Source organism: Epinephelus moara, chromosome 24, assembly GCF_006386435.1.
Source record: "Epinephelus moara isolate mb chromosome 24, YSFRI_EMoa_1.0, whole genome shotgun sequence".
NCBI lineage: Eukaryota > Metazoa > Chordata > Actinopteri > Perciformes > Serranidae > Epinephelus > Epinephelus moara.
The window spans coordinates 15,693,833-15,705,618 of record NC_065529.1 but is presented as its reverse complement, the minus strand read 5'-3'; the positions used below and the strand labels follow the sequence as shown (position 1 = coordinate 15,705,618).

At 38.9% G+C, this 11,786-nt stretch overlaps 1 protein-coding gene across 2 annotated transcripts in view; it reads right to left on the bottom strand.

The window, feature by feature from the left end:
- Window positions 1–1,796: 1,796 nt before the first annotated feature.
- Window positions 1,797–11,786, bottom strand: part of gdf11 (growth differentiation factor 11) — a 40,692-nt gene continuing 30,702 nt past the window's right edge. The window contains exon 5 of one of the 2 annotated variants that reach the window (XM_050037318.1): window positions 1,797–5,829. In XM_050037318.1, coding sequence (XP_049893275.1) covers window positions 5,449–5,829 — 381 coding nt within the window. In that variant the 3' untranslated portion in view covers window positions 1,797–5,448. The remainder of the gene's footprint in view (window positions 5,830–11,786) is intronic. The other variant, XM_050037319.1, reaches the window with a different exon arrangement.

Below are 11,786 nucleotides of genomic sequence, written 5' to 3'. Positions count from 1 at the left end.
GTGCTGTAGTGGGAGTTGAAAAGGTGGGTGTGCTACTAGTTAGATGGGTCGGATACCAAGTAGGAAGAGGGTATACTCCTATATATTCCAATATTTTCTTGGCTGATAGGTGGGTATACTGTAAACAGACAGAATACAAGGTGGGTACACCCTCCACACCCCTGCTTACACAGAGCTGGCTATACCAGCTGTTTGTAAGTTCTAACTTAGCCCCCATAGTTAACGTGAGTATTTACTGTGTGGAGATTTTGCATCACCAGATCAAAATGTATTGTACCACACAAATTAAGTTCTTAAGGAAAAAGTTGTAACAAAATGTTAACACGTTGTAACTCAACTGAGTTGCACCAGCTATTTGTAAATCCATTACTTAATTTGTGCATAAAATCTCAGTAACTGTGTCATTCCTGTTACACCAGCCTTGTCTCTGAGAAATTATGTTCATATACAACTAATTTAAAACAGCACAGTTTTTTAATGGAAATGCAATGCAGACAGAGCGAATCACGTCTTTTTTAGTTACAAAATGAGGGAATGTTGCTGATTAACGCACCTGATAAGCTGCAAAAATGTTGATACTAAACATATCAGCAAATGTTTACTCATGAAGGATTTCATTTGTGTTCCACCAAAATAGGAAATCTTGCACTACACTATCCATTACACCAATCAAAGTGCTTTTGTTGCCCAAACCTAACCACAGATGTGAGTCTGGATGTGAACCTGGGATGTAGTATCGTAGCCATCCACCTGAACGACCTCGCTGTGAATGTAGCGCGGTACATACATGTAGTGTTTCATTAACTAAAAGAAACACTGTTTGTGAACATACTCCAGGTAGTGATTACGTTGTCACCACAACATAATTATGAAAGATATGTTCGTAATATACAAACAGAATTTCTAGGAGACAGCATTTCTGCCTCATGACTTATGAAAAAAGATGGCTTGTTATTTTTTTCTTGAATTATGTAAGAACAGTGACATGATTAACTGTCAGAAAACATGATGGCCAATCTCAGGCAATCAAATAATAATCTTTATGGGTGGACTGGTTGATACAAATCTAACAGGGCAAAACATTTTGAGCTAAATTAGCCTTATTTCTGTGAGTAATCCAGATTGAGTTTGCTAACCATCTGCACATAACAAGTATATGTTTTTTTGCAATCAGACCAACTTTCTTCAAAGTTTAGCTTAACAGTATGTAACTTTAAGAGTGACAAAAAACTGATTAACATCCTGTAACTTCGAAAAACAAGAGTGAATGTTTATGCCCTCCCTACTGCTGCTTTGAGTTCCCTGCCAAAATATTATGTCACTTCCTGAAAATGGTTTTGGAATGGAACTGTAGTCTTTGGAGGAGTAAAAACTACAAACTAACAGGATGTAAAATGACTTCAGGACAGGCCCCCAGGAAGTGCGCCAGACTTTGTGGTCATTTCAACATTGTGACCAAACTGTGTAACTACAACTTTAGGTCCTTGATGTAACACCATGAAGCCCAAAAATACTTTTTCTTATAGACTTAAATTGGGAATCAGACGTCTCTAAAACAGTGGATACATTTTTGGAGTGTCACAACCAATGCCAAATGTTTCAGTATCACGATTTGATCCATTCAGTCCCATAACATTTCGACAGTTCCACAATTTATTTTCTTTCCGTTCAAGTTAGAGGAAGGCTAAACCAGCCCCGCCTCCGACACTGTATCCAGTTGTCTGTATCCATGGTGGTGAGCAGGTAGTAAACAGTGGATGTATCAGAGCTTTTAAAAATGAACAACAAATCCCATAAGCTAAATAAATGATTTATTGTACAAAAGAAAAATGACAGTAAATAAACAACAAAAGGCAAAAATAACAATTGAACAGTTATTCATATGCACAACCATTAAACTACAAAGTTGGGGTGATTTTTTTCTTAAACTACACAAAGAACGGAGGAATGACGGGGGAAAGTGAGAAAAACATGAGAAGCGGTGAACCTGTCCAAAACATCATCATCATCTGGGTAGGTATTTACATAGAGATTTCTTACTCTCATATATTTATATGAAAACACTCTCACACATACCAGTATACAAACACTAAAATTCAAAATGCAACTTCTCAACAAGCCATAGATGTGGGCACAGCTAATTATTTCTTTTGACCACACATTACCAGAGCCGCTACCATCAGTCACTCTGTCAATAACTCAATCTGAACCTGAGAGCAAGGGGACCCTGTGGTTTTCATCTACATTTTTTTTGAGGGGGGGAGGGGGTTCTTATGGGTTATATGTTTGCACAGATTAATCGATGACAAATTAAAAAAAGCAAGTTTTTTTAGGAGGCTAAAGTGAGGTAGACAGACTTTGAAATGCATTGTAATTAATATTAATAAATAGATAATTGACCAGTTGAATTATTTCCAACCACTGCCCCTAAACCAGCTTTTTCCTCCCTTTGAAATGTTCTAGCATATTCCTGCGATCACAAAAGTTACAGCACACAACATGTCATCCTCTACTTTGGCTAACAATCCCTGGATACTCCTCCCATTCTTACATGGGTGCTTTCACTTAAAACACACACAAAAGGCAAAAACATGTCTATGCAAGACAGTCGACACATTGTTTAAGTCAAAAGGACGCAGTCTCTCTAACATGGTAACAGATTAAAGTTGGTGGGCGGGCCATTTCCAGTTAAAGCATTCTATTCTCATTGATCCAGACACTTATTATTCACATGACTTATCACCCAAAGTGGGCAAGGAGGCCTTTCAGGCCGCTGGTACAGTACGTCCAGGTTCCAGATTGGATAAAAGTGTGTGAGTGTATGGACAGGCCCCCGCTTCAGACAAAAGTCAGGAAAGCGTGATGGTATCAAAAGAAGTGATAACCTCTCTAGTTCATGGTTTATCACCAGAAGCTTGAATAGTTTTTTTCTTAATCCTATACTGTACAAGCTCTCTTGTGCTTAGTAAAACACAAACAACACTTTACCTCCTCACGCCATGAACGTCCCATAGTGCAAAATTTATTGTTGGTAAGGTAGAGTGCCCCAAAAAAGGTTTTTGTACCCCTTTTTTTTTTTTTTTTTTTTTTTTTTTTTTTAAATATATACATATATCATTTATATATAATGTCAGAAGGCTCTTCCTTTATCCAACAGCATAGTGCTTTCGTTTACAACAAAATGATATCTTTGCTTTGACATCCAGGAGACAAAGACAGACTTCAAGCGTTTCTAATCTACTATGTGTTCAAGCACTAACAATATTTTATGATAATGATGGTATGGTTGAGGTGAAGGTGTATGGAACTAAATCTGGGACAAAACTTTTGGTAATTTGAAAAAAAAGTTGTAATTAAACAACAACTTTTACAGGTTAAATATAGTTTTCATTCGGTTCTGGAATTCTTTTATTCATTTTTCAATTTGTCACTTTCATATATATATATATATTTTGATATTTGAGGTCTTCATTTTTCAGTTACAGCTTTTAGGTTTTCAGATGTAGACCTTTTTTTTTATTTATTAATTATTTTTTTTAATATTCAGAATTTTTATTTTACTTTCAGATTGTAGTTTTCAGTTTCATATTTTTGGCCTTGATCTGGTGTGTAGGATGTGACATCATGGCTAGCCTGATAAAGATCTCCCACATACTGTATAGTATTGGTTTGAATACATTGTTGTATTTCTCAAATTTCAAGATCGAAATCAAATTTTCTGTTTCAAAGTTTAGTTTTTCAATAACAATCTCCTTTTTCAAATGATCAAACTTCTGGACCGGAGTTAGCTCCACAGAGGTGGGTGGGGGCATTTCAAAAACCAATCAAATATGCTCTCTAAACTAAAGTCAGTGGTTGAGTTACATTCTCTTGATTTGCACGTGTTAAGTGGTTTGTTGTGATTTATAAAAGCTATTATGTCTGAGTACAGTACTGCAGTTAAAGGATTTTGCATTTTTGTTATCTCCTCTGAAACTAGTCTTGAGAAAAAGTGAATGAACTGGCTCGATAAGATGAAGCTACAGCTCTTTCTAAATTTAAGCAAATTATTTAACACAGATGCAAACACAAGCGTGTAAACTTGTAGTCATAATACTGTAACACTGGTTTGTGCTATTTTCAGCTCACAGCAGAGCGAACATTTGAGCGTTACTGTCAGCCTTGTGTGTTTTATTTCAGGGTATGGATTTTGCTCTCTATTGGTTATTACATGCTCAGTCCCAGGCCTCTTCAAGTTATGAAACAGTGCATTTACTTTGCTGTTTTAAACATTTCATGTAAAAGCTGAGGGTGTTAAAGTGTATTTTCCTTTTGTCACGTAGAAGAAAGAAAATGTGTCAGGTTCTTGTCATCCTGCAGGATCCTGCTCCTCCTCCTCTCCCAGGCGGTGCCGAATGACTTCAGAGTGCATCTACATTACAGTACTTTAGACTTCAGAGTTTTAGGCTTTAGTGTTGAAGTGGAACCTAAATATGTCGTATCTACTTTAGCAGAATGGCAGAAATAGCTATACTGACTTTATTTATCCACTTTGAAAAGCGAAGTTAAAATAACACAACCACCTCTCTCCCTTTTCCTTTTCGAGTTTTACAAGACTCCAAATAAAAAAAGATCAAAGTAACTGTGAAAGGTTTCGTAGATACTCGAGAATGTCACACTGGGGTGTTATACATTAATAGAGGGTATAGGTTTGGTTTTGGATCTCCTCAACACTTTACATCTCTAGAGCACATCTCTAAACATCTGTAAACAAGATTTTGGATTTATACTAAGAGTGTATCTTTGTGTATCTTAGTGTATTCTTTCTAATGGTAAACCCCTCTCACGTTAGCATGGGTTTAGTTCTTTTTGTTAAAGTGATGGATTGCAAAAATAATTCTGATCATGCCCCCTTGCAAACATTTTTTGTAGATCAAATCTCACCCGTAAGTAAGCTTAACTGTGAAATTAAGTATTCCCAAACTCACTTTAGGACTGAAATAGCTTTAAAAATATTGTAAATGCTTATGTCTCCTGTCATCTCAATCCACTCACCTGGACATTTCACAAAGATGCCATTAAAAAAACAAAACAAAAAAACAAAACAACATAAAACTTTAAAAACCCACAAAACTAACACGTACTCTATAACATAGTTTTGTCTCATTTACCATTTTCTGAAGCTGCTCCACATGGACAACCTCTTTAAATCATTCATAATGTACTGTATTCCATCACTCAGTCCCTTTTTTGATTCATGTTTCATTTATAACTTTTTTTTTTTTTTTTTACAGTTAGAATCAATTTAATTACTGGAAAAATGGAAACCCAGTGGGTTGATTTTGCGGCTGGGCAAAAGGGAAATCTGGTGCCGAGGAGTGGGTTCTGGTGCCAGGGGAGAGCTCCGTAAGGGTTTTGGGTGGTTCGATGCGATGGTGGCTGTACACAAGTGTGCGTCTCCCCTGCAGCCTAAGAGCAGCCACATCTATCCACCACCATCCCTGGGATTTTGCCGTGAATGATCTGTTGCTTGTCATTGAAGTAGAGCATGTTAATGGGTGACATCTTGGTTGGGGTACAGCAGGGCCCTGCAGAGCCTCTGGGATTGGCGTGTTGCACCAGGTGGGTGTGCGGATATTTCTGCATGAACATGTACTCGCACTGGCCAGAGCAATAGTTGGCTTTGTATCGTTTGGGGGCAATGATCCAGTCCCAGCCGAATGCCTCGAAATCCACAGTCAGGGGGTAGCGACAGCAGCGAGACTCGGTGGAGTGCTCGTCGCAGTCTAGGCCGAGGTTTCTCCGAGAGCGTTTGGTCGTCTCAAGAACCTTCACCTCCAGGAACGGCTGCTGGAATCAGGGGGAGAAGGGGCAGGACAGAGAGAAAGAGGTGGTTATAAGAGAACAACAACATATTTGTAATATTATATCACATTTGTGCAAACTGTCACTATATCCTGACAGTAGTTCATGTGACAGATAATTTGTGAAAAAATCAGGTTCCTTTGGCTCCTCCTAGTGCTCCTAATGGCATTTACAAGAATCCATTGTGCCCAAACATAAACAACCAATCAGAGCAGAGGAGTCTCTAACGCATCCGTCAATCACTGCCTATGCACAACAATAGAGTACACAGTGAATACAAGTAAACAGAAGAAGACCGACAACTTCTGTGAAAGTTAAAGCTTGCTGTTCGTCGTTGGTCTTCTTGTGTTAAGTTGTCTTTGTGGTGTACACTGTTGTTGGTAAAAGAGGGATTGCGTGTTTGCAAAGCTTCTCCTGATGACTGAAGGTGGTGAACATAACCAATATCCATTTTTTTACCAAAATTAGTGCGTGTATGCAGGTTTTTTAAACACGGGAAAACCTGCTACAAACAGGTGATAGACCAACCCGTTCCCTTTCTGAAGTCATCAAAGACTGCCGCTTGGTCAGTAATTTCTGCGTCAGACCCCGTCAATAAAAGCCATCCTTTCATGGCAGTATGATACATTGCCAGGCGGCATCCATTGCTAATACTGCCAGATGGCGTCAGCTTGAAATGCTGCTGTAACTTAAAGACCTGGAATCAGTGCAGTCAGGAGGGGTGGTGGATCAGTTCAACAAACACCGGACTTTCACCCAGGAGCCCTGTGTGTGCCTACCATATGAATGTTGAGCCAAACCATGATTTTTTCTAAACGTGCGTGCTTTTGTTGGCTTAACCTAACCACGTGTGTTTGTTGCACAAGAAATAAACACAAAAACTAGGTGTTTCACTGATGTTGTAAGTTTATAAAAAAAAAAAGGCTGTATGCATCTAACGAGTAGAAACCGTACATTTCTAGTGAAAATGGAAGTGTTTTTTGAAAAGGCACAATTCATGCAACAATCGTAAATTGACACGGCATCCTAGAATGTCAACAACAGGAGCCCCCATGATGACTAGCGTGTCATATGTGTTGTGTGACGAGTTGTGAGTGAGAATATGTTGGATAGACTTTCCTATTGCCAGTAGACTACAGCCGTGTGCACCGCTCTGCAGCAGACGAGTATGCGACGTCACTGACAGCCCGGAAAACAGGTTAGCAAAAAGCAGAGAGCAGCATGGAGGCCTGTGAAAAATCTTATGATGGTTACTTCTTTTATATATTTTATATATCTCTGATTTATTCAACTAATTTGGGACGATGTTTGAGTGCTGCTTGGGCGGAGATGGTATTTTATGGCAGCGTGTCATTGCGTTTTGCTGGTAGAGGGATTTAAATCACCGTGTTCACCTGGGTGTTGTGTTTCCATCAATGTTAATCAAAACTGGAGCCGATAACTACCTGTGTCCACTGCAGAGTCATCTGACCCAGCTGTGAATGCTGATGGCGACCTTTCCCATTACACTGAAAAGCCAGATGTTAGCGGGTTTTTTGTGCAGTGGGAAAGGGGCTTAAATAACAGCATACCCAGGGCAAGGGTGTGGTGCCACATGGGCATGAGCAATGAATGACACTGCGTTAGACACTCTTCCTGGCTCTGATTGGTTGTTTTTGTTCAGGCACAGTGGATTCTTGCAATTCTTCTTACCACTAGGATCACTAGGAGGAGCCAGAGGAACCAGATTTTTTTTGCAGATTATCTGTCTCATGTACTACTGTCAGGATATAGTGACAGTGTTTACAAAATGACAAAACGTCATTTTCATAAAGGTAACCTACTGAACCTTTAATGTCTTTCAGGGGAGATACGCCTATTTGCCCTATTGTCTTTCTGTTTACTAAGGACCCAGAGCCAGGAGGTTAATAGCTTAGCTTCGAATAGAGACTACAAACAGGAGGAAACAGCTAGTGTTGCTCTTTCAAAAGTTTAAAAAATATGGCCACCAACACCTCTAAAACTAACTAATTAACATGTTGTGTCTTATTGTTGTAATCTGTGCACAAACAGAAGCATAAAATGACAAGTTGTGCTTAAAGGGGGAGTTACGTACTGTAACTTCATGATGAACAACAGTTTATCCATCCACCCAGCCCTTCTGTGTTTCTGCTGGTTACCCAGCAACCTCTTGGCAACGACAAGACTCTGGGAAGTTACAGCTCCCTGCGGTTATTTGCCAAGAAATTGTTGAGTAAGTAAGTCTCCTTAAAACCTCAAAGTGTCCTTTTTATAGTTCTGTTTGTGTTTGGATTAAACAAAACAGATGCCGGTAGGCAGATTGTTTAACAGACTAACAGGCTAACTGTTTTCCCGTTTCAAGTCTTTATGCTAATGCTAAGCCAATCACCAATCACCTCCCAGCCTTAGCTACGTATCTAATGAACAAACATGATAGTTATATTGATTTCGTCATCTCTCGTGTATTTCTCCAAAATAAGGAACTATTCATTTAATTTCTTAGACTGTTGATGTAAGACTGGTTACAATGCTCCACTTAGACTTAGGTATCACTGTAATCTGTATCTGCAATTTATAGACAGAGTTTATAAAGAGTTCATAGCAATTATTTTTCATCCTGTCACATTCACGTGTTTCATTTTGGCCAAAACAGCCCAAAAGGAGTGGGATTCTCAAAAAATGTTTATTAATGACATTAATAATGGCTGCATCCCATTTAGTTTGACAAGTTCTAGGGCTTTTCTATTGTGCATAATGGCTCACTGCCATTTTCAGTGTAGTTCCACCTGTGCTTTTCCAGCTGTTGCAATTCAGAGGGACTAATGTGAAAATAGGCCTGTTTTGCAAGTAAAGACACACACGCACGCACGCACGCACGCACACACACACAATCAATTAACAAGTGCACGTATTTTGTGTTGAATCCATGTGTCAACTCACCCACATACTCACAGAAACTGGACTACAAGCTACAAACTGTATCTAATACTTCAGTAGCTCAGCATTAAAGGAGAACACCACCTAAATTAAGTATTCCAATATATTATTTCCATGGCCTAGGAAAGTTCAGTCAGTATTTGTTGAACATAAGCTACTGTATCTCAAAGTCATAAACCAGAGAAGCAAGTCTAAAACTTGTGATGTCACAGGGTATAAAGTCATTGAATAGCAGCCTGAATTTGTGGAGCCAAAGAATGTTATTATTTTAATACCCAAATGAGCTTTATTCTGTTGTAATGTTCTCAGATCTGAAACAGAAAATGCACCCATGTACTCAAAACATTCCTTTGGATGCTCTCAGTGTCATCTCATTTCCCAATTAATTGTCTGTGAAGCAGCTCCGGACTATACCCTATGACTTCATAAATGTCAGTTTAAGTATTTGGATTTTTGGACTGTCTTAGACCATATGAATAACATGTATGAATTTTGAAAATGGACGTAGTTGCCCTTTCAGTACTGTTGAGACTTGATTGCCAAAGTACAGCTAGAAACTTCTTATGAAACTGCTTGTGCAAAGTGAATTTAAGTGTTCAGTACATAGTATTCTGTGATTATGTGTGAGAGACAACATTACAAAACAGAGCAATTTTATGAAAGAATGCAAGTGTATCTGAATAAATGCTAGTCGATGTGGTGATTTCACTGTACTGAAAGAAACAAGATAGTGCTTTTGGTCTTGGCTATGCCTCGTATTTGAAAACATACTTATATCCTGACTGACCCTGACATAATATTTTTGATGCTAGGTTTAACAGGACAGTTCAACCCCAAAATCAATCAATTTTTTCTCTTACCTGTGGTGTTATTTATCAGTCTACATCATTTTGGTGTGAGTTGTCAAGTGTTGGAGATATCAGGTGTATAGATGTCTGTCTTCTCTTCAACATAATAAAAATTCAACAGCAATGTCTCTTTCCAGGATTCAAGACCCCTTTACTCAAGATAATCCACAGACCTTCCAGTATTGGCATCTGCTCATGGACGGGAGGCTCGTGCTTGTGACAACATGAGATGTAAACATTAATGGCGTCCTCCTTGGCTGAACTGTAATGTTAGCTAGTTCAGTGGCACTAGGTGAGCTAGCAGTAGATACACACTTCCTTTTGCGCAGTGATACAGTTGGCGGGTGTATTTCAGTAGAAGGAAAATAGTTACTACATTAAACTGTTCACAGGAAGGTCCGTGAATTATCTTAAATAACCAGGTCATGATTTCTGGAAAGAGACATTGCTGTTGAGCTTCAAGTGTATTTTAAATGTATGTATCTTTTCAGCACTTTGAGCACCACAAGCCGAGTGCCATCGAGTTCCATTATATTTGAGAGAAGGCAGACATCTGTACAGCTGATATCTCCGACACTCAGCAAGTCACACCAAAACAATCGAGATTGCTAAAAAGCACTACAGGTAAGAAGAAAAATATGTGTTTTTGATTTGAGGGTTAACCATGCCTTTACCATGAAACATCCTTTACTGTAAAAATTATTTCTGCTTCAGTCTTGATATCCAAAAGATGAAAACTAAGTGGTGATGTCAACTGAGATGTCAGTCAGTAAATTAAAAAAACAAACAAAAAAAACAACAACAAAGAAGCAAAGTCTTTCAGTTTCAACATGTCAAGTAGCTCTGGTGTGTTATGACTATCTGCTCAACATAGGTAGAAATATTTCCTGGCTAATTCCACCAGTATTTCAATCTGTAACTGTTCAATTTGTATCTGTAGTCCAGATACAAAATCAATTATTTATGCAACGTTTAAAAAAAGTTACATAGACAAGACACAGGCAAGATAGACACTGCTATGAAGGCTGTTCTAAATCGACATGTCTTCTCAAAATCGCCCAACTTCATCACTCGTTATTACTTCACTTACTAAAACAGATGTATTGGCATGGCTATGCATCAGTGTGGACCTAAAATGACAGCAGATTCAAGTGGATATGTTTGTCTTTAGTGACTGGTTGGGGAAAATCAAATCCTCCTCCCCCACAGAGTGAACACAATGTGAGACTGAAGATTGAAACTGCGTGTAACAAGCTGACTATTCTGTCTGATATCAGGTAAGTTCTCATGCACTGTTTGTACTTCTGCTGATGCAAAGTAACACTATAAAGTTCATGCATATTTCACTTAATCATGAGCCAGTAATTTGTGCGTAACCCATGTATTTGGGAAGGCTGCTATGACGTGACCAATGCGCTGAGGGGAGTAAAGAAGGAAGTGGTCCCAGGAGGAAGAATCGGGTGAATGATGGGTCACAAAACACAGACTTCCCACCAGGACCTTCCCCTGGAGAGTGCTGTTCAGAACCTTGTGAACTTTGAGTGAACTCTGAGTCATTTTAAGGTACGTCCTCACCATGTTTCTTTTCCTAAACCTAAGATCCACCAGCAGCTCACCTTATATGACATTGGTTAAACAAAGAGTTACTGTATGATTTAGTTTAGCATTAGAAACAGTTGCTAATGGCTGCCAGTTTTTTCTAAGATCAACACTTGGATGACCTGAAAGGTGGCGAAAGTGCAAAGAAAAATAAGAAATGCTTAAAATCAAAAACCTACTTATCTGATATTTCACGAAAACATATGAATTTATTTGTCATTTTTAAAGAAGGAGCACAACGTGCCATTTGAGCAGCGATTCACACACTTTACTTTTCTAACACTGATGGCTGACTTGGTATACTTGGTTTGATGCGTGACCCAGGAGGTCATCTGCAGGCTGCCATAAACTTGACCTTTGGGCAAAGCAAGCGGATCAAATATTTTACTCCATCATGTTTGTTTTACAAAGCCTTCCTCTCCCCACAGTGATTCCAGCTGGGCTCCAGCACAGTTTTTTGTGACGCATTCAAAAGAGGAAATAAGCTGAAAGGCCGTTGGGGTGAGACCATGTCAGCTTGGCCTTTAGGGCTTTTGTTGCAGAAAAAAAGACCCAGAG